General features: G+C 40.4%; 3 protein-coding genes across 3 annotated transcripts; 1 reads left to right on the top strand and 2 right to left on the bottom strand.

Annotated features, from left to right (window-relative positions):
* Nucleotides 1–14604: 14604 nt before the first annotated feature.
* On the top strand, nt 14605–19646 carry badb (BCL2 associated agonist of cell death b). Its single transcript, XM_044182867.1, has 4 exons — nt 14605–14778; nt 15470–15622; nt 16289–16509; nt 16754–19646. The coding sequence occupies exons 2-4, from the start codon at nt 15478–15480 to the stop codon at nt 16889–16891; spliced, it is 504 nt and encodes a 167-aa protein (XP_044038802.1). The 5' UTR covers nt 14605–14778; nt 15470–15477; the 3' UTR covers nt 16892–19646.
* A 98-nt stretch (nt 19647–19744) lies between these two features.
* LOC122869665 (glyoxal reductase-like) lies at nt 19745–23061 on the bottom strand. The gene is made up of 6 exons (XM_044182855.1): nt 22602–23061; nt 21499–21803; nt 21100–21245; nt 20683–20822; nt 20432–20590; nt 19745–20315 (listed from the first exon to the last, which is right to left on the bottom strand). Exons 2-6 carry the CDS (start codon nt 21744–21746, stop codon nt 20136–20138), a joined length of 873 nt encoding a protein of 290 aa, XP_044038790.1. The 5' UTR covers nt 21747–21803; nt 22602–23061; the 3' UTR covers nt 19745–20135.
* A 184-nt stretch (nt 23062–23245) lies between these two features.
* LOC122869666 (glyoxal reductase-like) lies at nt 23246–25779 on the bottom strand. Its single transcript, XM_044182856.1, is given in 6 exon segments — nt 23246–23974; nt 24091–24249; nt 24342–24436; nt 24439–24480; nt 24758–24903; nt 25272–25779. Coding segments are annotated over 6 exon segments (870 nt in total). The 5' UTR covers nt 25520–25779; the 3' UTR covers nt 23246–23794.
* Between the last annotated feature and the right edge of the window lie 932 nt (nt 25780–26711).

Raw genomic sequence — 26711 nt, 5'->3', positions numbered from 1 at the left:
GGGCTGCATTACTCATGACATGAAATGTTGAGAAAATAAAAACAGTGAAAGATTGTTTAAATAGTTTCATCCAAACCCCAAATAACAAAGAAATGCAGCAAATGCTCACATTTGAGAAGCTAGAACCAAAAGTGTTTGGAATTTTGGCTTGATGGCCTAAGAGTTAAGATACTGACCATGAAACGCTGCCTGCGTCCCTTCTTTGCCTCCAGCCAAGGACCTTTTGTTACTTGTCATTCCTCATCTTTCTCTGCCCTCATTTCCTGTCATCTCTTTACTGCAGCTATCTAATGAAGTTTAGGTGGTACAAGTTAATAGCCTAAATGTATAGTATTGTGAAAAAGTTGGCGACAAGTTGTTAGAATCTAGAATTTCTTGAGAAAACGTCAAAATATCATTATAAACACAGACAGTATATATTACTTGAATTGTGAACGTGTTTCACCAAACACATAAAAGTATGTTGTTTGGATGAGAAATAATTTGCGGATTGGATTTCTTGGATTTCCAATCCGCAAATTAATTGAAGCTGTGGTACTTAACATGTGGCAGAGTTCAAATCAAAGAGGTTACAGAAGTCAAATTATTAAAATACAAAACAACCTCTCATGGACGGTTCATATTACAGATCTTTCTAAAAGAGTGATGAAAATGGCAGGAACGGTTGGACATTCTTAAGGTAATATCTCATAGTCTAATCTACAGTCACATTAATTATTGCTGTGCAGTGTTGGGCAACACACTAAACAAGGCAGCAAGAATGCTCTTAAGGTGTGGGTTTGCAAAGGAGTGAGCGAACTACATATTATAATGGAATGTTCCACAGCAGGAGCACATGTGAGACAACATTTGTATTGCACTAATCAAAAATTCAAATGTTTAAAACGGTAGTTAGTATAAGGTTATTAGTACGCGATAAACATCAAGTTCACATAAGAATAAGAGATAAAAATCATTATTTTCATTTTCAGAACTGTTAAATTATGGAATTCCTTACAATAACTCACTCAAGTATAGTAGCTTGCAAGATGTAGTTATCATCGCACTGTTGTATTGTATTGGCAGTAGGTTTGTAGAGTATTGGTATTATACGTGAACACATGTATGCATGTGATATGTGTGTGTGTCCACAATTGTGTGTTGAATTATTTATGAATTATTGTATCCTGAAATGTTTTGCTTGAATGTGGACTCTTGGAAGATTAGCCAATGAGCTCAAAGAGATCCAAATCATTCAATCAATCAATCAATAAGTGCTGTTCTGCCTCGCAGCACCGCTCTACAGAGGAGGTGGTGAAGAATCATAGCCTCCGATGAGATGAGGGGGTGAGGGGGAGAAGGGCAGTGAGAACACTGGAAAAGCGGACAAGGTGAGACGAAAGAACAGAGGAGGAAAGGAAGGGATGGGGGCCAGAGAGGAGAAATGAGAAAAGGAGGAGGGTGACTGGAAGGTGATGGGTGGGAAGGGTGCTGTGGAGATGGGAAAAGGTGCTGGAGTCAGTGTAAATAATGAGAGAGAGGAGAGGAGCAGTTATGCATTATCCGTCTTTTCGACACAGTTGATCAGAGTTCTGTCTCAGCATGAAGCATGGCCTTTACACGCAAGCTAATTCACACCCCGAGGGGGCATCTCACACACAAACACACACACACACACACACACACACAAGCATGCGCAGACTAACAGAGAGCAATTCCAGCCAAACTCTTACGTTCGCTGAGAGAATGTGCAAGCATCCGTGTCCAAATGCATTCCAGCTAAACGCAGAGCTGCAAATTCATAGCTGGACAAACAGGCACGTTTGCGCACACACAACAGTCCAAATTATGCATGAAAGAACAATACACACAAACACGTGTGCAAACTTTAAGATGCCAACACATCCACCGTGCCCACACAGATTTCTATTATGGCTCTTGTGGAGAGTAAAGTCTAGAAATGATTAGAGCTGAGGATTCTGTGAATGGTTGTGCATGTAATATTAAAGCGCTTTATTAATGAATAACATGGTGGCCTACAATAATGGGGAAATATTCTTCTTCAGAGTAATTACAAAGGCAAAGGCACTACGTTCTCTTTTATCTTCTCTGTTTTTTAAAGGATAAGGCTGGCAGAAATCCAATGAAAAGACCAAAACCAAAAGTTCGTTAGCTTCGTCTCTCTGCCCTTTCAGACTTTCATACCCTGTCTGTGGCACTCAGCCCCATATACATTAGTTCCTACAGAAAATATAAATCCACACATGCATAGTTTCATTTCACTGGGCACTGTAGTTTTTATCAAACATTACTCACACAAGAGTAAATAGTGCATTTGTTGGGGATTCATTTCAGCTGCAAATTTGGTGTGCTAGTGAGTGTTAAGGGCAGTAACAGGATGTATGTGAGATCAACAGATAATAACCCACAGTGCCCATGTTCATGAAGTAACATGTCACCCTGTATAACAGCGTGGCTCACTTATGTGGTTTCAGTTGTTTGATGATGATGTGGCTCTGAGGCATAGAGGAATGAGCTTTATAATGCTGTGGCTACACAGGCAATACTTGTTAGGATTTGTTCATTGTTGTTATCCTTCAGGGTGTACACACTGCTGAAAAGAACAAATGATCCTCTGACAGTCTCACTGTGTTAGATTTGATCAATCTGTCATGATCAGTGTATTCAAAGATTTATTTTTTGATGAAATGCTGTTTTGTGAGACTGTCCTCGTCCAAAACAAAAAAAACCGACAGCATTTCCATTCAAGTGAAAACGCCCTCTAGTGGACATAGCAATTGTGAGAGTCAGGTGATGTCGTTGTAGGGCGACAAAGTCCACAGAGGGAGGAAGTCGAGGTGGATGGATAGATCAACACGGGAGACTGCTGTTCGTTTCCGGTTTTCTACAGACAGTCAGCGTTGGCTTCTTTTAACCCCAACAGCAGTCATTCCCTTACCAAGTCGTTATTATTGTAACCATGACAACAAAGGCCCCCAAACTAACAATGTAGTCATTTTAACCCAAAACACAATGGTTCCCTAACCGTGTTGTTTTTGTGCCTAAACCTAGCCAAACCTTAACCATAGCGGCGTCAGATCAGAAAAGGCTTAGTGTGTATGTGTTGTTCTGGAGGGCATGGACCAACAATGCACTTTTTAGTTTAATTTGGAGGACTTGTTGAGATTTCTCCCTGCATGTCTGTTGAACAAAATGGTACAATTAATTATAGGTAAATCTTAGGGGGGAAAATGATTCTTATTTTCTTTCTGCAGTCAAACTTCACTGAGGCTATGCCTGAAATATTTCGATGTGCCATCAGGTTGATTAGATTAGAAATTCCCTCTTTAATTCTAAGCAACTTGTTCCCACAATTAAATACAGGCTTTAATTATAATCTTTTCAATTGCTCTTCTTGCCAGAGAAACAAAAACTACACAATTGACGAAAAATGCAAGGACATCACCAAAAGTCTTTTTTTTTTCATATAAAAAATACTTTATGGGGGAGGGGTGTCAAAGTTTCTTTTAAACATTAAATGCTACAGGTCATTGATTACCTGCCCTAAACTGAAGCACTGAGACAACTCATATCACCCCTGGAAATGCCAATTTGCTTACCACACTCCGCAGGTCCCTGAAGAATGTAAAAGTGAATGCAAAGGTGATACATCACTTAAAATAAGCATCTAACTCTCACAATGAAGGCATGATGGCTTCAAACACACTCTGTTTCTGATGGATGAAATGCTAGTTAATGAATTCAACTCATTGTCAGTTATTCAAAGTCAATTAACATCATCCAAATACTTTCAAAATAAAAAATAATAACAATAACTTGAATCTATAAACTGAATTATAGTACAACATTCTTAAAATCAACTTTTCAGTCACTGTACCAGATTCCAGCTCCCAATTTCTTCTATTCAGATTACTGGAGCTCCGCCACATACCATTCCTTGTTCCCTAACTCTGCTGTATTTCCTTTTCTCAGCAAAAACACCAACACATTATAGAGTCAGTGCCTATTAACCCTCCCCCATCGCCTTGTAGTGTGTGTGTCTGCCTGCCTCACTACTATATTGCCAAACAAACCCCAGTGCCATCTTCAGAGAAAGCCACATTTCTACCCAGTTTCTATGACAATGAGAGGATAACCGTTTCTGCCTGGAGGATAACTGCTGTTCTCTATGAAATATTAGGTTGATTCTTTAGCTTGAGACTCGTAAAACTGTGACGCATTGGTTACAGTTCTGTTCGTCATATAACAGGATGGTTCACGCTTATGTTTTTATGTGATCTTAATATGGTTTATTAGTATGAGATTAGTCCAGAAAATACATAAAACAAAAATAGTTTGGTTCTGCAAAAACTCTATAGAGACACCCAAACACTATTTCAGAAAAGGCTAACTTTATAGACACCATATTTCATTTTAATGTTTCTACAACATTACCCACTTTGTTTCTCTGCTCTAGCAAACCAGCTCTAATTAGAGATGCATTGAAAGTGAACAATGTAGCACTCCTTTTGCCCTTTAAGCTCACTTGCCACTGATGCTCATAGCTCAGATTTGCATTTCAGCAATGAGTCACATTGATCACAACCTAATGGTGGAGTACATTACATACATACAATAGCCAATTGGTGTAAGGTACCGTTGCTCTTGGCCTCAGGTTCAGAACCTTTCTTAGGCGTATGAGGAGATGAATGTTTCTTCTCCAATTTAAAAGAATAAGTTGTCATGGTATTAATCTTTCTAGAGATAATGAGAGTTTTCAACACAGATGTTACTTCAGAAATACCATATTTTAATTAGCCATGGTCAGACTAATTTTGAGTTGATGCCTATTAGTTGGTGGATAGATGACAGCAGCCTTCCAAATGTCCATGCAGATATACACACACTCAAATCCAAATGATTAAATTACCTCAGCACAAGCGGGAAAATTAAAGATTAAGAAAATAAAAGTAGGAAATTACGTTTCCTTTGGTACCAAGGCTGCAGGCTGTGACACCTGTATTGCATTTTTCAGTTGAGACGCTTCATAATTAACAGTCGTAGTTTTCAAGCTGCCTTTGGACTGACTCCCTGGATGAACAATACATGCTGCTCTCTGTCATGTATTCCACAGACTTTGGCAGACAAACAGTTGGCGCAGCACAAAAGCCAGTTAAAAACTAGGCTAGTTCTTCTTCACATTGATTTGTCCCCTGTTGCTGTTCCCTACACTCGTCCCCTTTGTAGTTGATAAAAACTGGTTACACCGGCTGCATTCAACGTACCTAACAGTAAGCTTCAATGCAACACACTTGCTACTGTATTGTATTTAGAAATTTAACAACAACCTATTCAACATGCATTTATTCTATTGTGGAGAGGATTATTTAGAGCATTACAGTGTAAACCAAATGTACCAGTAGAGCAGAAAATCACACTCTGCAGCTCCCAAGTGTAAATGTGCTTAAAAACTGTTTGACATTTTGGGAAATCCGTTTATTTGCTTTCTTGCCGCAAGTTAGATGAGAAGATCGATACCACTTTCATTTCTGTACGCTAAATACGAAGCTACTAACAGCAGCCGGTTAGCTTAGCTTAGCATAAAGACTGGAAACAGGGAAAAACAGGTAGCCTGGCTCTGTCCACATGTAACAAAAGCCACCTACAGGCACATCCGAAGCTCACCAGTTTTCACACTTCAGTTTCTGTACAAACTAAACAAACAAAATATAAAGTGCTAATTACTGAGCTTCAGAGGTTTTGTTTAAGCTGCACAAAAACCGAAGGGGAGTTTTACAGGCCGCTCCCTCGCTGTATAACTAAGTCACAGCTCTTCTTAAACTAAAGTTTGGGACTGAAAATGGGTTGCTGTTTTTTTTCTCTGTGAAAAATTATGTAAAAAAGCAAAACTCAACAAGTCATTTGATATAGGACTAGTCTTGAAATCTTTCTCTTCTGGTAACAAGTAAAGAAAACTGTCATAGGGTTGAAGTAATTCTTCGTTTTTCCAACACAAATAAAGTGTTTCAAGAAACTAACTGTGTTAGTTCTGTTTTGTAAAAGGAACAGTTTGACATTTTAGGAAATATGCTTATTTGCTTTCTTGTCGGGAGTAAAAGTCGAACAATTCCTTTAAAGCCAAGATGAACACTAACCTTCTGACCTTGTTAGCACATTTGACCAAATCACAGCATACACCTATTTCACAATAAGTGTCACATATTTACAAAATATGTACTTCTAGTTTTATACTGCAATCACATCACTTTCACTTCTTGGAATAGCATATTTTAGTGCTTTCCAAAGAGTATCATAAGGCGTCGAGAGAAAATTCAACCACAGACTGATGTGATTTTGTTGCAGGGTGTTGCTGGAGTGGAGCTACTCTGATTAGAGAAACTACTTTCAGTAAATAAAGGCTAATAGAGGCCAGATTCCCCAAATCCCATTTCAGAATCCTTTCATGTACTCCTGAAGACAGCTCAGATATTGGTCATGATTTCACAGTAGCCCACCAATCAAGCCATTCTGCTTTATCGCTAACCTTATAAAGCTTTGTTGGCTCCTGATTATTCATGAGCCGCCTCACACTCCTTGTGTTAGGTCACCCAAGCAATTGTAAGTCATGCAGTGTATAGTCCATAGGGGAGCTGTGAAACACAACTAACTGATGATGAGGATTGCGAGCCAACGAGTCGTGATAATTCGAAAGGGAAAAGATGAGCGTCACAGCCACACCACACCGTTTCTCTCTCACACCAGCTAAAATATGCTTGTACATACGCCCACAGTCATGGCCAGACACATGAAACCACACACGTGGATTCAGAAACACAGAAACACACATGCTCCCACATCCACTGGTTCATTGTTTTCTGTCCACTCAAGGTTATTATAGTGCTAACTGCCATACAAGTGCATCAAAGCATCTGTCACTGTGGCGTTCTGGCCCTTAGTTGGTCGTCAAGCACAACATAAGTCGACTGCTGAGTGCGTACGTGGCTCTGGGACCGACTGTTATGTGCACAAACACTCACACACTCGATGCACTGTAGATTTCATGGCCATCCACTGAAACAAACCCATCCATTTTTTTTTTGCCTGCACAGACACTCAAACACACACACACACACACACACACAAAGATTTAGATGAGATGTGGGCCACCTTCATCAGCCTGCCTGGTTATTGATCAGCGCTGAAATGGAGCTGCTGATTAATCAGGAGGCTAAAACCAATCAGATCCATGACAGACATACACTCACACACACACACTACACAGAATCCCTGCATGCATCCTGCCTGATCTCATTATTAACTCGTGAAAATGTGAAAATGAAAATGCACTCCGAGGGCCAGATGATGCCTGCATTACCAAAGGTGGCGCTGAGCTGTCATCTGAAACTGAATGTCAACAACAAAACAAAAAGTGTTTTCTTCTATTCAATCATCTATCTATGATGTATATCTTCACCACCGCCATGATGAAAGCATTTCTTTTCTAAACAAACTGAGCTTCTTCTGCACTTTGTTGCTATTGCATAATTCTTCTACTAAAAATCATAAAGGAGAAGTCATAGGGGACAGTTCCACTTTACAGTTGCCACTTGGCTGTGAGAACGTCCTGGATTGGATTGCAACACGCACATTACATTTTTGCAACTCCAACGCAATGGTTGTGTGTATTTCATGGTACGTGTCTGCAAAAGACGCAGCTTCAAATTGTGAGCGAATATGCACACAATTTTCATTTACGCTGTAACAACAACATAAAGACACAACCTCTAACTTTGTCTCTGCTCATCCGCAGACAGAAGAACGCACACAAATATTAAATTGAAACATGCATACAGGCAAGTATCTTATTCACATACACATGTATGCATGCACCTGTACTCTCACACACACATTCACACAGTTCAATATAACCTGGGGTGTTACAAGGAAGATGGTCCCAAAGTGCAATTCATCACTTCTGTCTCCTCTGTTTCATCTCCCCTCAAGCAATACTGACCTTCCCCTATGATTCATATCACTACACACACACACACACACATAGAAGCGTACAGGCACACACATCTTGCATTTTATATACATGTCCTATGTTAACATCGCAATTTGGAGCTTGGTACTTGGTACTATAATTTTGTAAAACTGAGATGTATCCCTCTTTGCAGACATTTTGAGTTGATGGAAATGTCCAACAGCCTGCAGCAGGGACTGGACCCGCAAGGATATCGTTGAGCTGAATAATATAATGGGCTTTAAGGAACAGAAGTGGGATGAAAAATACATTGGGTTATTGGCAAATGTGTTCCAATTCCTTTCCTTGTAATGATGGCCATCCATCAAAGCCTTTATTTTATTATTTTTATGCAGATTTGTATTGTTATGCTAATGTTACACTTACTTATCCCATTTCTGCTCACTGGGACTAGCTGGAGCCAGCAGTCAGTGTAAGTTCTCATTAGCATTCAGTGGTTTGTTAATGTCATTGTGCTGCTCGCTCTACAGTATTTTACAGCACTTTTCTAACTTTGCGAAGAAAAGTCCTATCAGAGTAAAGCTGTACACAGTGTGAGACTATGAAGTGTAATCACTAATGAATTACACCATTTTGTGTCCCCAAACATGATGTGCCACGAGTGGAAAGCTTTTAGCTCCAAAGGAAAAGTCCAAATGTGAAATCACATTCACCCCAGAAAGTTTTACTTACCTCTTGATTTTCAGCTTGTTCTTGTTTCTGGTCAGGCTCTTAAGATTTTGTTACCACCTGACTGAGTCCAACAAGCAGCTTGTTTCTATCACACAACATCAATTAAACAGGGGCATTGACGCCATCAGCTAGCAAGCTCTACATGAACTAGTTCAGTCAGCAACCCAGATTTGGGCTGAATTGAAGCGTTGAGAGAGAGAGGTACAGAGTGAGCATGGATAAGAAATGAGAGGGGGGAGAGAAGAACAAACAGAGAAAGGTACAGATGGACAAAAAGTGATGGAGGCACAAGGGCAGAGACATGGAAGAAAAGACACAATGAAAGAATAAAGGGGGAAAATGCTGTCTGTGAGTAGGTGAAATGAGAAAGATGGGGGAGCGGATTAAAGCGATGAGGAAGACGAATCTACTAATGCAGATACCATGTACTCTCATCTGGGCTGAAAATGCGGCTTGTTTTGTACCGTGTTGCGCCTCTCCATCCAATTTCCTGTCTCTCATCACTGTCAAAACAAAACAAATAAAATCTTTAAGGAGGATGGATTACCCACTCTTGTTGTGAAAGATGTGGGAAGGAAAACAGTCATGGAGCAGAGCTACTAGAAGTGTCATCTAACCTAATAATTGTTACACAGAACATCAGCATCATTTGCTATGATATAATACCTGTGAATAACAGGTTGACAGGCATCCTAAAGGCAAGAAATTATAAGGATCTGTCTGCTAAGGCAGAAAAGAAAGCAATGGGTTTTTTTAAGTAAACAGTTTAGTCAAACTTTGTTAAATCAATATATTAATTGCTGAAGTGAGTGATTCTATAAGGTATTTTGGAACAGATAACAATTTAGCTACATGTTTTAAATTTAGACACTAAAACTTTTGGTCAAATCAAAGATCTCCACTGACAGAAGTTTTTCTAACAATGAAATTCAAAACAATGAAATGTCATGTCAAAAACAACGTTTCTCTTCTCATTTCTGCAGATGCTTTTCTTTCCTTGTTTACACAATTCTGGCCTTCACTGCTGAGATGTCTAAAGTCATCACAGTAACTTGAGTTTCTGATGACAAATTCATTCTTGCTCATAAATGTTAGCATGAGCTGCGTAACTCAACTAAACCTTTTCACCAAGTTCAGACAAGATAATAAACACATCTCCACTTAGTTTGCATTGGTATTAGTGTCATTCAGAATGTCTTCAACAAAATTGTTAATTTGAGGTTTTCAAAACACAGACCAGGAAGGTGACAAAAATAAAGAGGCAGAACTTGCTTTGATTGGTCCTCCTGAGTTCATTCCGAGCACTGATTGGCTATGCAGGTGTAACCTTATAGAACCAAGCTAGAGATAGAACCATTTCTTTTTTCAAATCATAGGGCCATTAATGTGTAAAACTCAAACAAACCTACACAGAATCTTCATAGCTTGTCGATGAATAGTGTCATGTGAATAACTCATTTTTGACAAAAAAATAAATAAACAAAAATCAGATAGAACCTTTTATGCTAGATTGGGGAATTTCTGCAGTTCTAACAGTCGAGTATAACGTGTCAACAATCAAAGCAATGTTACATTTTCTGCTCGTTTTACGCACAGAGAAATGTTCTATCTTTGTAGAGAATATTTAATTTAATCACTATCACTTTTGTCCAAACAAACTCCTTCAGTACATGTTGTCCAGTAAAAGCAATAAATGACGTGTATTTTGTCTTTTACATGTACATTTGCACCACGCTATGTTGATAACAGACCTCAGCGTTACAGTAAATCATGATTTAATTGGCCAGGAGCATTGGAAATGGCTTTGCTGTATGGCACTATAATGTATGGTGGCTCTACCATGATAACTAAATGAAGCATGTGCCAGTCTACACCTTGAAGTTCCCATATGGAGTACATATGTTTCAGACTAGCATGTATACATATCTACATTATCTCTCTGAGGACACACACATACCACTCCAACCACATGAAAACAGCCCAACCATAATTGAGGATATTAGAGGGTTGAAAAAGGGCTGGACGAGAGTGTGTGGCTTGTAAGTTACCAAGATAGAGAACAGGCATGGGTGGGAGTGAGTATGTGTGTCCACTAAAAGTCAAGGCAGAGGTTAATTACAGTTTTTAACCTGGGCTGTAACTGTTAGTCAAGCCAGGACTCGAAAGACAGACTATTTGAAATATACTGTTGGTTCTTGCAGAAAAAAATATTTTGTCTGTTGTCGGTATATCATATGTTACTTTAGTCTATTTCTGTAAAGGAATAGTTCGGCATTTAGAGAAATATGTTTATTCGCTTTCTAGAAATAGAGATAAATAAGAGGATCGATAAAACTCTCATGTCTGTCCGCTAAATATGAAGCTACGGTCAGAAGACAGTTGTCTTAGCTTAGCTTATAGCTTAGCTTAAAGACTGAGACGGGGAAAGAGCTGATCTTCTCATCTGATCCCTGGCGTTAAAGCACATTTCCCAAAATGTTAAAGTATTCCTTTAACATTTGGGGAAACAAAAATTTGCTTCTTGAAACACAACTTTATTTGAGTTTCCTCAGCCATATGACAGATTTTTCACTTGTCATGCGTAGAGAAGGATTTCAACACCTGTCCTAGATCAAATCTCTTGTTGAGCTAAGCATTTCTTAATTTTTATCCACTGGAGAAAAAGTCAGCAACCCATTTTTAGTCCTAAACTTTAGTTTAAGAAGAGTTGGGTTATAAGACCGGCAGGCTGCAGAAGGGTGGGGTGGATCGAATTAGAAAGCTGCCATATGTCAGCCTTGTGATCACAGAGTCTCTTAGTTATACAGCAAGGGAGCGGTCCGTATATAATGAGCATGTACTGAGAGCAATGACAAAAGGCCTCATGTTGAATGAGCAGACTGGAGGAGTGTATTCACTCTGATGTAGGTCAAGTTTGCTCTTTCCATGTTCCTGTCTCTTACACCTGTGCCATTCCTCTGATTTCTGTCTGGCAGTCTTCCAAAAGTCTTACATTTACTGCCACCTTTTCTGCTCTTCTATCACCTTAATTCTCTCTCTGCACTCCCAGACACGTCTCTCATCTCTTGGTCTGCCTTTACTTTTGATCCTTCATCTGTTGCTTTTTCAGTTTCTTTGTCTGCGTCTCTCCCTCTCTCCGTGTCGGGTACATACTGTCTGTATTTTGGCTGTGCTTCTCATCTTTTTTGAAAGTAGGAAACCAAATCACCCTTTTTTTTCACACCATCTTTCTTTTCTTCTCTCTAAGTTCTCCCACTTCAAATAATTTAAAACCTGCTCTACATCTTCCTCAGCTCCCAACATAGACTGAACTGGGGTCTGCAGAGAAGGGGAAACATTTGAAAGGACAGTGAGTGAAGCTGCTGCGGCGGCGGCAGACAGCCAGTGTCCTGGCATTAAATTGGAAGGAACATTTTGGGAGCCGCTTGGAAACGCTGCTGCATTTACTCTCACACACAGGCACACACAGGCACACTCACACACACACTGAGTGGTGGTGTGGAGACAGTGTGGGAGTGCATACGCCTCCGTTTCCCAAAATAACCGCCAGATGAGGGGCCGGTAGGCAGGGCGAGGTTGGTACAGGGAGATATAAATGGATGCTAATTGTATGGCTCCTTCAGATTACACTCAAATCCAGCAGATTTACACACAAACACACACTCTCTGTCCGTGTGCCCGTGCATGTGTGTGTGCTTGTACGAGAAACTCAGTTGTTCTCGCTCACACACTCGTATGGACAGTAGTTTTATGGCTCTTAAATGCCACAGAGTTAGTGCATATATGGCTTTACTCTGTCTCAGGCTCACACACACACACAAACCACATACAGATTAAAATGGATAACAACTGTATGGCTCTCAAACGTCACACAAATCCAACCAAAAAGAGAACTCCCATGTATTATTTCTCTAATCCCTCAGTTCAAAAGAAACGAGTCTCAACAGACATTTTCTAGAGCTGCTCCATCCATACACCAGTGTATGAAAAGCTGACTGTGCGGACTTTGCATGTTTGTCTAAGCTTTGAAACTCACATTAGTTCTATTTGGATGCACTGAATTACAAGAAGCTGCATCACATCGCCTCGAATCCCGTCACAGTTTCCACAAAAACAGTTTGCTCCTCCTACTCAAGTGCCACTTACTGACTTTGCAAAACAGACTAATTTTGTTTCTAATCTCACAAGAGGCTCTTAATGCACGAGAGGGGAGAGAGAAGAATGATGCAGAGGAGGAGAAGAGCGAAGAGGCAGCTCTAGATATAAATGGTAGATAATTACATGGTTGACTCTCCTGCGCTGATGTTAGGAAAGTGCAAGAGAGCAAAGTAGAGAAACATCAGTAGAGGGTATACAGTGCCATACACACCCTATATACCGTGTTGCTCTATTGCAATGATTTTGTACAAGCGATCAAGGACAGAGGATGTGTTTTTCGTATAAGCAGTACTCTGTCAAAAACATTATTTCTGCAATATCACCATATCAGGAAATGAGAAACCGTTTATTTTTCCTGTTGACGTGGATTTTATTATGCAATAGTAATGGGCAATTCCGATCCTGACATCATGAAACATTTCCTACATGTTGCAAAATGTGTTTTTACAGCAATTACTTGCAATTAAAAAAACGAAACTAACCATGTTGAAAAATCCTTGTTTTTTTTTTTTTGCAAGAAACCAGACAGCCTGTGACAGGAGAAGAAGCAGTGTGACCAGAGAGGAACACAGCTCAGCAAAAGTCAGAGCTGATTAGTTTGTAGTCCTGCCTCCCCACCTGCTGCTCATACAAGGTATGACAAGAAACTGAGCAGCAGAATTTTCTATCCTCTCCTTGTCTTACCTGTCTCAGGAAGAAGAGAAAAGAGAAGAAAAAGAAGGCAAGACAAGATTCAACATAGTCCATAGTCATAGCCCTTCCCCTTTTTTGCTATCAGTTTGGTGGATGTTTAACACATCTTACCACAAATCTAAATCAATTAAAATTACTTTACTGGATGACTATTTCTAGTCATGCTCAGTAAGAGGCAGTATGATCTGTGTGTTTACACTTGCCCGCCTACCATCTCTTACCCCACCCTCTCCTTATCAGCCTCAACATCTGCCAAAAGCAAATCTCACATAACTGTTGTGTAACATGGGATCTGCCTTTCCTGCCTATTTCCTTTTGATTCACCTTTAGCCTCAATTTTCCATGTTGTCTGCAAATCCCTTTCAGAAAGAAAAAAAAGAATTCATTCATTTTGTCAACTGTTCTTTCCAAGGTCAAGAATGAAGAATGAAACTCAACTTTTAAGCTAACAAGTACAATTTAGAGATAGTTGTAGTTTACTTGAGTATTTCTATTTTATGCTACTTTTTACTTCTATTCCACCACATTTATGAGGTAAATATTGTACTTTTTACTCCACTACATTTATTTGACTGCTAAAGCTACTTGTAACTTTGCAGATTAAGATTTTACATTCAAAACATAGAATGTGTTTATAAAATATGATGCATTCATATATATTAAACCACCCAACAGTAGTCCTATATAAAGTAGGTCAAATTAGCTCCACCTCAATCAGCTGCTTACACATTTAGATTAATACATCTGTAATAATATTCAAATAATACAATATATAACATACTTCTTAAAGGGGTTATTCTGCTGCATAATAAGAACTTTTACTTTTGATAATTTAAGTTAAATCTGGTGATACAAATGTTTATTTATATTAGGTTTTGAAAGCAGCTTTCATAAGTACAGGATCTGAGCCCTACCACTCTTAGAAATTGAAACAGATGGATAGAAATACAAATGCCCTGACTTCAGTCCTTATTAAATCCTGCTGCGCCTCTACACTGCACTTTACGGTAAGCCGGTGAGCCAAACAAAACACCAGCCCAGTCCTAGCTCGCAACAGTGACGTCAGCGCGCAGCGGCGGTGCAGTGATGCGCGGCGATTGGGTGAGCGCGGAGCTAAACTCTGTTGTTCAGTAAAAAGACAAGATACCGATAACAAAAACAACAGCTGCGGCCGCATGGGGCCAACTAAAGACACATTCGCACTTTTCGGGATCACACTATAAACATTTCGGGTAAGTAAACCTATTCATAATCATTTTTTACATGCTTCGTTAGCTAATATAGCCCTTCAGCTGCTTCCGCCCTCTAGGAAGTTTCTTTTGTCCTCTTCAGTCAACAACAACATAAGCGAGTCAGTGTGTTGACTGGAGAAGGTGTGTTGGCAGGTTAAATTACCGTGGAACAACAAGTCGTTAATGATATCTCATATGGTTCTATAATATCAAAACAAGTCGGTTATCTCGGTTGTTACACTGTGAATACCTTTGGACTGGCTAATATCAGGGACAGCAATAGATAGTCTGCTGGGTGTGTTAGATAGGGGCAGCATCAGCGGTACAATGGATGATGCCATTTTATGATTCTTGAAAAAATAGCTAATGTGCTGCTTGACAGTAAAATGGTAGCATAATTGTCATGTCGCCACTTTTTATGTACCTTACTCGTTTTTATAACAGAGGTATATAGGAACAAATGTTTTGGTAATTTCATTTGTATGGACAACGTGCCTTATGTCTTCTCCCAGACAGGTCAAGTGCAGGGCAGCACTAATATTAACCAGCTGGGGTGTTGCTAACATTGAAACTCATTAACATTTATTTGTGTACAGTATGTGTATCTGCTTATTTCCTTCTCTGCAATACACAGTAATTTGGGGTTTTACAGCATACCGTTTCTAATTTTTCTTGAATCTTACTTCTCCAGATGCCACGATGGCTGCAAACTTCACCATTTCCGACAGCGAGTCAGAGTCATCGGAAGAGGTAAAGGAAGAAGAAAATAACCAATCATCAAGTGGACAACAGCAGCAGGTTTTTCAACGTCAAGCCCTCACCCTACCTGAGCTCAGAATGGCAGGTAGGAAATCTCAAAGAATTGTGGGAAAGGGGGAATTAAAGAACTGCTGGAACATTAAGCAAATTTGGGACCAGGGCCACAGAAGATGTCTCAGCATGGTTATACTAGCCAAAGTATGTTTGAGCATCCTTAACCACATCGTTAGTAATGATATTAGCAGTTTTTGTAGAAAAAGAATGCAATCGTATTATATTTTCTGCTCCTATCTAGTTTTTATGCTGCTGCAATGCAGATCCTATTCTTGGACAAAAAAAGGGAAAAAAACATTTTATGTCAGTGCATCAAACCTTTAATCGCTCGTTCCAACATTACTGTCTGTTTTTCCCCCTTTTTTGTATTGCCATTTCTTGGCTTTGTCTCTTATGCCTCAGTTTGCAGAAATGGAATCTGGTCTTTCTCACATAGGCTTTACTTTTGATGTACTCTGGGACATTAAAATGAGATTGCATTGTTAGTTAGGTGAAATGTAAGCTAACCAATTTTGCATTTAAAATATCTCTATCTCTATTCAAAGCAGTAAAGAGAGACAGATTTTATTTGAATTTTATCCGCATAGTTTGACGTTTTTGAACACACTGTTCCAGTCATAACTAGAGATTAAAATTCCTATATTCCTGCTTCTGTGAAGCATTACAAACCCCTTTCACCTTTGTCTCTCCCATGTAGCGTCCGGTCGAATCAGGCTGAACTCAGAGTCCCACGCTTCCACTGTCTCCAGAGACGGGGAGCTCCAGGCGAGGGGGGAAGACGAGGCTGGTACGCCCACTGAGGGAGCTCCATTCCGGGGACGGTCCAAGTCAGCGCCTCCTGCCTTGTGGGCAGCCAAGAAATACGGCCAGCAGCTGCGAAGGATGAGCGACGAGTTTGACAGCCTGCTCGATAAAAGGGTGAGAATGAGGGATCAAAGGATGGAAGGAGGGTTTAAAAATTGTTACAAAAGAGAGATCAGTGACTGTGTAAATATATTTGGCATGGTTGGGGGGAAAGAAGTCCAAGTCCAATTAAAATGATTAAAAAGGTGGTGATAATGGATGTGTTTTTGGTAAAGGAAAAGGTTCACGTAATGCCAGGTTGTACTATGTCTTCGAATTACTTATTTTTAACTTTACAATATGTCTCTATTTCGTGCAGGAAATGAAGAGGGTAAGGAGTGCTGGGACGGCCAAACAGATGCACCACTCTAAAAGCTGGTGGAGCTACCTCTTTAGTCACCAGGAGGCCGAGGGAGAGAACAGCCACCATGAAAACCACACACACCGCACTGAGTAGGCACCGAGAGAGGAAATAGGAGTGCTACAAGGTTTGAGGAATGGAGGAATCGATGGGAATGACAAGAAAGCAATGGGGAAGCCAAGAAAACAGTTGTGATGAGAACAATGAGACCTGCTCTGAGAAGTGACGGAAAAAAGGTTTGTTTTGAACAAAAAGAGGCATGGCTAAGTGGATGGCTGAGTGTCCCATGTCATTTTTCTATCATTACATTTAAAAAAAAAAAAAAAAAAAAAATTATTGTATTTGTTTGTTTGTATTGTTGGGTGCCGCATTGTGAAAGGGTAAACATCAGTCAGGCATGAGGATAACCCTACAGAATGGAGAAAATGATGGAGAGATGATCTCTTGAAAACACAAAAGAAAGACTAGCATATAAGTGGATTTCAGAGGTGACCACTCAGTTAAAAGATGCTTACCATTTCAGTTGTCTCTCCCATCAGCACTATGCAATATACTGTAGATGGAGAGATAAATGTACTGAAATCAAAGCACCTGAGACCTCCGTGAATGCTGTTAGAATTTCCTTCCTTGTTTTCTTGAGGAAGTCCCCAATGTCACTGCGTTACTAATGCTTATTTTGCTCCAAATGTTTGTGCTTGACAAACACAAGCTAATGGAGATCACTGTAATTGTGTGCCAAAATGATCCGCAGGCAACAGAGGAAAGAGTATAAAAAAGGAAGGATTTTTTTAAAGTATTCAACACAGGCCTTCATCCAGCTTCCTGTTCTGCTACCTGCAAGCCAGTACCATTTAAACAGCTGTACTCGACTATCATTAACTGCTTTATATCTCAAATTTATCAAAAGGAGAACAATCTCGTACAAGGACAATCTCTGCAGAAATAATATCTTTTGTAAAACTTCAGGGTTAGATTATATCTGAAGAAAATGACATTAAACATACTTATAAAAGCACAAACCAATATGAATCTATCTTTTTAATGCCTTGCATTAGCAAAAAAAAAAAACAGACTTTGGAATTTTTATGTGTAAATATTTTGTTAATATTTTATCAAATGGCGAAGGTGGTTTAGCCAGAATTTTATTTTACGAGGTTACCATTCTATTTAATAAGTTTGGCCAACCTAGCAATAGGCAGTGAACAATCCATGGCTGTTGTGATAAATGTTATGTGCATATTTAGAGATGTGGGTGGGAATGAATTAACTGCTGTACAAGGAGCCAACACACTAGCCTTTGGCCCCATTTCCTCACTAACCAGTGCATATAGAAGATGGATTTAGAGTCTAGTCACATTGAAACACAGGTGTAGGGGTTTAAACAGGATTTTTCCCAACTGTCTGCCAAGTTTGTTTAGGAAAGTGAGTTTCCAGTCCTGTTGGGTTTATAAAACAATTTGTTTTGCAGTTTCATCTGCATTGAGATGTGAATAATATGGGATCTTGACCTATCAAGCCTTAGGTCTAGGAGTGCTGATCTGATGCCAGATTTGCTATTTTTGTTGGCACACACAATATGACCTTTGTGGGAGTTATTACTATTCATATTAATGATTCTAAATTAAGATCAGCACTTCTACACAGCTGGGTAAATATGATTAGGCTATTTGTGACTTGTTTATCAATATGTGATTATTGAAAATGGTAATAGGTTTGTTCTACTTGTGTCTTATTCTCTTCTTCTCGACTTGTAGGGTTGAGTTGTGAAGTGCTCGGGTGTGCAGGCTGGGGGCTGCATTTGTATCGTCTTTAAACTGAAACTTCGCTCCCCCTTTTTTTTTATAGCTTTTCTTAAACTTGGTTATGAAATTTTAAAGTTTTAAGAGAATTCTCGACAATCTGAATAGCACCACCTTTTTCAAGATTCACCCAAGTCTACCATGTGTTGAATAACATATGCATCACCCTGACTGTAAAATGAATTGACTGAAAAATTTTTGGTGACCCTTCAAATTGAATTGGTATCTGGTATGAAGGTCCCAACACAAGTAATACTGTTAGACTCAGCTGTGACATCTAAACTACTTAGTCCTCAAAAAAAGGAGTGACTCCACCATTTTATGATATCAGATTTCTCACACATACTAATAGGGAAATCAGGAATGACTGTTTAAGTAATTGTGCTGTCACAACAAATACTGTTTTACAAGTCACTCCTAGTAGACCTGTGCTTTGACACAAGAAGTACAGTTGAATCAACTGGCATATATGTACATGGTGTTGAGAGCTTGGGGCCAGATAAGAATGCTTTAATCTCTCTTGAAAATAAAGTTCAGCTGGAATTTAAAAGAGTATAAAATATTGTTATGAACTGCCTTGAACATGCTGTAACCTGTGATGTGACACCGCATAGCCAGCCTTGTCTGTTACCCAATTACCGCCTTAAACTTTACAGCTCGTTGTCCCATTTTACGCTCAAGGGGGGGGAAAAAAAGCACAATAATGTGGAGGTGCGTTTGCTGTCACAACTGTGAGGAAAAAACATTATAATAGCTAACACGGATTTTGGCTGGATAAGCCATTTCAGAAGACATCGTGGTTTTGTCTTTTAAACATTTATGACAGTGAACACACCCCAGAGGAAAAACCTGCCTGAGCACATGGAGTTTTGCAACCATCCTTTGTATTACTTGAATCTGGAGATGTGTATGGAGAAAATTGAATTCTAATATTTCCTTCTTTTTTTTTTTGTTGGATTCCTTTTAACTTTTTAATGACTTTTGTAAATGTATTTTCTCTACAGCAGTGAAACTTCTAGTTTATGCTGTCTGAATAAATAATTTTAAGAGTGGTTTTAATTCATAGACAATTCAAATGGGAAAGCTAGAACACAACAACCATAATATTACTTTGTAAGAGTATGATTAAAGAACAGTATGAGGCAACAAAGAATATAGAACTAGTCTTATAATAATAGAACATTGACAGATTTGTAAACAACAGAAAAAAAATGTTTGGATAGGTACTGCCTACCCTGAAAAGGCTCTTAGTGTTTCGTGACATATGGGTCACAATAAACAGGGAAACTTATTGGCCAGTGATATCCAAAATATCTCTACATACATTTATGTAAATCCCCAATACATTATGCCAGTGCATTTGTTATGTGAAATCTGTTGGCAACCCAGAAAAAAATAATTAACTGAACTGTCTGTGTCTAAACTCCAATTTCCCACTTTTTGGTTTCCCACCACTACATTACTGCCAGCCAGAACTGATACAGTAACAGCAGCATTAAAGAGGCATCATGGAAGACAACGTTTGCTCCACTAGTGGTCTATCAAACCACTTCCGATGGATCCCAGCAGTACTTGTGCCCACAGTCCAAAGCTGACAGTCTGTCCATGTCTGTGTCACTCAGTGTGAAGTCAAAAAGCCTGGCATTGTCCTTTATTCTGTCTGGATTTGACGACTTGGGGAGCACTGGGACGCCCTGCTGCACAGCCCAGCGCAACAGGACCTGGAGGGGAACAAAAGACCAAAGGCGTTATGCTAACAATGTTATTTACTGAACACTAAGTAGGTGAGGCTGGCCCTAAAACACATTTAATCAAGATGCTTTGTGTGTGTGTTTACCTGTGCAGGTGTGTGTTCACAGTTCTTTGCCACCTCCACGACCACAGGGTCAGTGACCAGCGCTCCTTTCCCTAATGAGGAGTAGGCTTGAAAACACACTCCATACTCCTCGCACACACTCCTCAGCTCTGTCTGGCACAGCCGTGGGTGAAACTCTACCTGAAGGGAAAAAAGTGTTTGTGCTTTTTTGTATTTCTGTACTATTATGTACATTATATGTTATCTATCCTCCTTTCACTCATGCATTATACCTGTAGCACTGCAGGAGGGACTTTGCAGCTCTGCATCAGTTCTCTCATGTGTGCTGGTGTGTAGTTGGACACTCCTATAGCCTTCAGCTTCCCCTGGGCATGCAGCTCCTCCAGTGTGGCCCAACTCTGAGCTCGGTTGCCTGGAATCAAATATTAATTAGGGCCTCATCATCAGTGTTACTTAAGTACAACACTGTTGTGGAGGAGGAAAGTGAGAAGACAGCTTGAATCTTATTTCTTAATTAGTGGAGTATTTATTTATAAAAGACTAAGTACACCTGGCCAAAGCAGAGTTACTTCAAATGCTTTACATTTATTTTTAACATAAATGTACCTACAGGCCATACATACATGGTTATGTTTTCAGTGATATTTTGGTACGTTAAGGAAAACGTTGACTTAATCTGAACTCTTTACCCGAGTTGCGCTGGTCAGCCACTACCAGGCCCTGTGTGCCAGGCCAGTGGATCAGGTAGAGGTCAATGTAACCCAAGTCCAGCTGAGACAGGCTGTGGAGGGCTCCTTCCATGGCCCTCTCACCCTGATCCTTGGGGCCCAGCTTACTGCAGGAAGAAAGAGAGAGGGGATTATTGAGAATTGTACACTGTGCTTCAGTGCCTCCATATGGTCTCTGAGAAAAAAAAATCATGTGATGTAGTCAATATGTTTATCATTCAACTGTATTCAAGATGACATGCATTTTTAATGAATTGCAGGAACTAAAGACTCTGCCTTAAGAACTATAATGTCCCAAAGGTCACTTAGTTACTGACATGCTGTGCTGCTTTGGAAGGTATATGAGCCTTTATACATCACCTGGTAATGAATACATCCTCTCTGGTTAAGCCATGTTTGGGCAGGAGCTCCTTCAGGGCTCGGCCCAAGTCAGATTCATTCCGGTAGACGGCTGCACTGTCAAAGGCCCGATAACCAGCAACCAGCGCTGCATCCACAGCCCGGTAGACATCTTCAGGACTCGACAACTTGTAGGTCCCCAAACCCAGGAGGGGCATCTGAACCCCCGTATTTAGGAGGACAGAAGGGGTAGTGGAGGAGGAGGACATCTGATCTGAAAGGCACTTCTTCTTTGTACCTGTTTGGACTATTAGGTCTATCCAACACTGTTAGAGAGGGAGAGAGAGTTGAGTGAGACATAAATTGGAGGTTTTCTTAGGTAGTAAATATTAACGCAAGGTTGTATTTGGACTGGTACTGCACTGGGTGGAGAAGCGGAAAGGTTACGCTGATTTCTGCAGGTTTTCCATTACTCTTTTCCACCAGCTTCATTACAGAGGAAGGTCATTGTGTTGTAATGTAGCAAATGAGTACCAATGGTGCTACAATGTTGCAGTGTTACACCGTTGAAACGTCACAATGCAGCTAGGTATACAATGTGGCAGTGTGTGTGACAGAAAGTACCAACATTGTATGATACACACTTTCAGAACGCTGGAAGGTGACAATGTAGCTTTAAGTATAAACACTGTTACAATTTGCAGTGGTAGAACGCTGGAACGTCACAGTGAAGTACAAACATTGTCACCATGATGCAACGTTGGAACGTCACAATGCAGCTAGTACACTGACCGCAGTGTTAGAACGTTACAATGTAGTACAACCATTGTTACAATCAACCTACGATGATGCAGTTTTAGAACACTGGAACGTCACAAAGCTATGTAGCGTTGTTACGATTATGCTGTTTTACAAGCTTGTAATGTCACAATATATGAGAACAAACACTGACTGCCACAGTGATGCAATGTTAGAACAACGGAATGTGCAAAGCTATGATGATGATGCAGTATTCGTTGAGACGTGGCTAAGTCACAGTTGTTACATAAAAATATAGCGAACTGGGTGGGAACGTCATTAAATACGGATGCCACCGTTAAAGATAATACATATTTTCATCTCACCTTTTTGGCCCTTTCAGTTGAATTCTTTTGAGGGAGAGGTGCATAAATAGGCAACGACCTGTCGCCTATTCACATACTAAAGAAAAAGTGTCAATGGAAAGAAATGTCACGAATAAAACTGGACAAACGTAACCTTACTTCTAACTTTAACCGTTGTACAGAGGAACGTTTACTACTCCTTTCTGCTACACGTGGTCAGCTGACAGTCACGTGACTGTTTGGGCGGTTTTCGCCGTCACCATAGTTACACCTGCTCTGATGCCGTTTATTGGAAGAAAATCTAGCTAATCAAAGAAGGCATAGCGGTCGGAAGGCGGCAATTCGACCTGTTCAGCGAATCACGAGGCGTTTCATTGTCGGTTACGGTTTTAACTGGTGACGTCCTGCTGGAGGGTAAAGTTAGCTTGTTGGACTACCTACCACTTTCATGCACGCCATTATCTGTAATCATTATGGCAATTTTAAGGGCGAGCGAGAGACATACCTCCTATTGATTCCTTTTTATGTTTTAATGACTTTTGTAAATGTATTTTCTCTACAGCTGTAAAACGTCTGGTATGCTACGTGAATGAATCTTTTTAAATGTGGTTTTAAAGTAAGTCTTGTGTATTTTTTTTAAATTCTGCAGTACAGAGGACACTGAAAATGTCATAATTTTTTAATGGCAAATTTGTGGTAATTCATAGACAATTCAAACGGGAAAGCTAGAACACAAGCTTAATAATATTATTTTGTAAAAGTATGATTAAATAACAGTACGATGCAACAAAGAATATGGAACTAGTCTTAAAATTATGGCACATGGACGGATTAGTAAACAACAGAAAAAAAACTTTGGCTAGTAGGCAACACACCTGTACCTACTGCCTGAAAAGATTCTCAGTGTTTCATGACATATGGGTCACAATAAACAGGGAAACTTATTGGCCAGTGATATCAAAAAAATTGAACTCTCAGATATCTCAGTACATACATTTACCTAAATCCCCAATACATTATGCCAGTGCATTTGTTATGTGAAATCTGTTGGCAACCCAGAAAAAAATAATTAACTGAGCTGTGTGTGTCTAAACTCCAATTTCCCACTTTTTCGGGTGGTGGTTTCCCACCACTACATTACTGCCAGCCAGAAATGATAACAGTAGCATTAAAGAGGCATCATGGAAGACAACATTTGCTCCACTAGTGGTCTATCAAACCACTTCTGATGGATCCCTGCAGTACTTGTGCCCACAGTCCAAAGCTGACAGTCTGTCCATGTCTGTGTCACTCAGTGTGAAGTCAAAAAGCCTGGCATTGTCCTTTATTCTGTCTGGATTTGACGACTTGGGGAGCACTGGGACGCCCTGCTGCACAGCCCAGCGCAACAGGACCTGGAGGGGAACAAAAGACCAAAGGCGTTATGCTAACAATGTTATTTACTGAACACTGAGTAGGTGAGGCTGGCCCTAAAACACATTTAATCAAGATGCTTTGTGTGTGTGTTTACCTGTGCAGGTGTGCGTTCACAGTTCTTTGCCACCTCCACGACCACAGGGTCAGTGACCAGCGCTCCTTTCCCTAATGAGGAGTAGGCTTGAAAACACACTCCATACTCCTCGCACACACTCCTCAGCTCTGTCTGGCACAGCCGTGGGTGAAACTCTACCTGAAGGGAAAAAAGTGTTTGTGCTTTTTTGTATTTCTGTACTATTATGTACATTATATGTTATCTATCCTCCTTTCACTCATGCATTATACCTGTAGCACTGCAGGAGGGACTTTGCAGCTCTGCATCAGTTCTCTCATGTGTGCTGGTGTGTAGTTGGACACTCCTATAGCCTTCAGCTTCCCTGGGCATGCAGCTCCTCCAGTGTGGCCCAACTCTGAGCTCGGTTGCCTGGAATCAAATATTAATTAAGGCCTCATCATCAGTGTTACTTAAGTACAACACTGTTGTGGAGGAGGAAAGTGAGAAGACAGCTTGAATCTTATTTCTTAATTAGTGGAGTATTTATTTATAAAAGACTAAGTACACCTGGCCAAAGCAGAGTTACTTCAAATGCTTTACATTTATTTTTAACATAAATGTACCTACAGGCCATACATACATGGTTATGTTTTCAGTGATATTTTGGTACGTTAAGGAAAACGTTGACTTAATCTGAACTCTTTACCCGAGTTGCGCTGGTCAGCCACTACCAGGCCCTGTGTGCCAGGCCAGTGGATCAGGTAGAGGTCAATGTAACCCAAGTCCAGCTGAGACAGGCTGTGGAGGGCTCCTTCCATGGCCCTCTCACCCTGATCCTCGGGAGCCAGCTTACTGGGGGAGGCGGGGAGATTATTGAGAATGGTACACTGTGCCTTTGAGAATCAAACTTGACTGAGATTCAGTGCCTCCATATGGTCTCAGAGAAAAAATCATGTGATGTGGGTATGACACCAAAGCCAATAGACATGTATTGTTCATTTTATTCAGCTACAACAATCAGATAAAGAAAACATTTTAAGTAAATTAAGAAGAGGATATTTAGTTTCACAAAACAAATACAGCTGTATTCAAGATGACATGCATTTCCAATAAATTGCAGGAACTAAAGACTCTGCCTTAAGAACTATAATGTCCCAAAGGTCACTTAGTTACTGACATGCTGTGCTGCTTTGGAAGGTATATGAGCCTTTATACATCACCTGGTAATGAATACATCCTCTCTGGTTAAGCCATGTTTGGGCAGGAGCTCCTTCAGGGCTCGGCCCAAGTCAGATTCATTCCGGTAGACGGCTGCACTGTCAAAGGCCCGATAACCAGCAACCAGCGCTGCATCCACAGCCCGGTAGACATCTTCAGGACTCGACAACTTGTAGGTCCCCAAACCCAGGAGGGGCATCTGAACCCCCGTATTTAGGAGGACAGAAGGGGTAGTGGAGGAGGAGGACATCTGATCTGAAAGGCACTTCTTCTTTGTACCTGTTTGGACTATTAGGTCTATCCAACACTGTTAGAGAGGGAGAGAGAGTTGAGTGAGACATAAATTGGAGGTTTTCTTAGGTAGTAAATATTAACGCAAGGTTGTATTTGGACTGGTACTGCACTGGGTGGAGAAGCGGAAAGGTTACGCTGATTTCTGCAGGTTTTTTAAATTACTCTCAGGGCTCCAGGGTGCGACCGTCACACATGCGACCAAAAATCTGTCATGTGCGACTAAACATTTTCATTGGTCGCACTGGTGCGCCCGAAATATAGCAGGTCTGATTAAAAAATAATGTATAAAAATATTTTTTAACAAACACCAAGTGGGTGTGCAGTGGTGATGCTCGGATTGGCTCTGACGTGACCGAATCTGCAAGTACATATAAATCATCCACCCGCCACCCACCCGAACTAATCATTTTCTCCGATTTAGAGACCTGCACCGGCAATGCTGAGCAGCGCAAGCTTTCCAGGTGATTGCTTTATTGTGTGTTGTATTGATGTACGAGTGTTTTCTTTAACGATTTACTTTAATGATCAGAGAGTCTGCTGTCAGTCATTTTAAACGTTTCGCAGTAATGTCACAGCAAATATCTTAACTGTAGTTATAAACTTGACAGGACAGAGGGGACATAATTAAACTATTAGCTTCTGAAATATAGCTCTGATGGAGCTCAGGATTTATCAGGAGGACGGCTGCTTTACTCCAAACAATTTCACTGTATGAACCTGGACTGTGTGCGTGACCTTTTGAACATTAATTAACTTAGATCCTGACCGATCCTGTCGCCGTGCCTCATGCGTAAATGTGCACAGCATCTCTCTTAAGGGGAAGACGCGAATGTTCATTTGTATGACCCGGCCCACCCGATCCGCAGATTTTCCGCAGGCCCCGTGGATTTAACTGCGACCCGCGCATCACTACTGGGAACAGTGCTTTTGCTGTCGGAGCATCAACGTTCCAAATTGAAACGTTTAAAAGGCCAGGCAGCAGCAAACCGACGCAGTGAGGAGTCAGAAATGATAGTAAAATTTAACAGTGCTCATAATATAGCCAAAGAAGAGCTGCCATGTCCTCCCCGTGTTACCGTGGGTTCTCTCCGGGTTCTCCGGCTTCCTCCCACCGTCCAAAGACATGCATGTGTAGGTTAATTGATAAC

Source organism: Siniperca chuatsi, linkage group LG22 (genome assembly GCF_020085105.1).
Source record: "Siniperca chuatsi isolate FFG_IHB_CAS linkage group LG22, ASM2008510v1, whole genome shotgun sequence".
Classification (NCBI taxonomy): Eukaryota; Metazoa; Chordata; class Actinopteri; order Centrarchiformes; family Sinipercidae; genus Siniperca; species Siniperca chuatsi.
This window is presented reverse-complemented; position numbering and strand designations above follow the sequence as displayed.

What these genes read in the sequence shown, in the direction of transcription:
- badb (XM_044182867.1), top strand. Translation starts at nt 15,478, where the DNA reads ATGGCTGCAAACTTCACCATTTCCGACAGCGAGTCAGAGTCATCGGAA. An exon ending in ACCTGAGCTCAGAATGGCAG is followed by an intron (nt 15,623 to 16,288) that starts GTAGGAAATCTC and finishes TCTCCCATGTAG; the next exon opens with CGTCCGGTCGAATCAGGCTG. An exon ending in ACAGCCTGCTCGATAAAAGG is followed by an intron (nt 16,510 to 16,753) that starts GTGAGAATGAGG and finishes TATTTCGTGCAG; the next exon opens with GAAATGAAGAGGGTAAGGAG.
- LOC122869665 (XM_044182855.1), bottom strand. Translation starts at nt 21,746, where the DNA reads ATGTCCTCCTCCTCCACTACCCCTTCTGTCCTCCTAAATACGGGGGTT. An exon ending in GGCTGACCAGCGCAACTCGG is followed by an intron (nt 20,823 to 21,099) that starts GTAAAGAGTTCA and finishes ATTTGATTCCAG; the next exon opens with GCAACCGAGCTCAGAGTTGG. An exon ending in TCCCTCCTGCAGTGCTACAG is followed by an intron (nt 20,591 to 20,682) that starts GTATAATGCATG and finishes TTTTCCCTTCAG; the next exon opens with GTAGAGTTTCACCCACGGCT.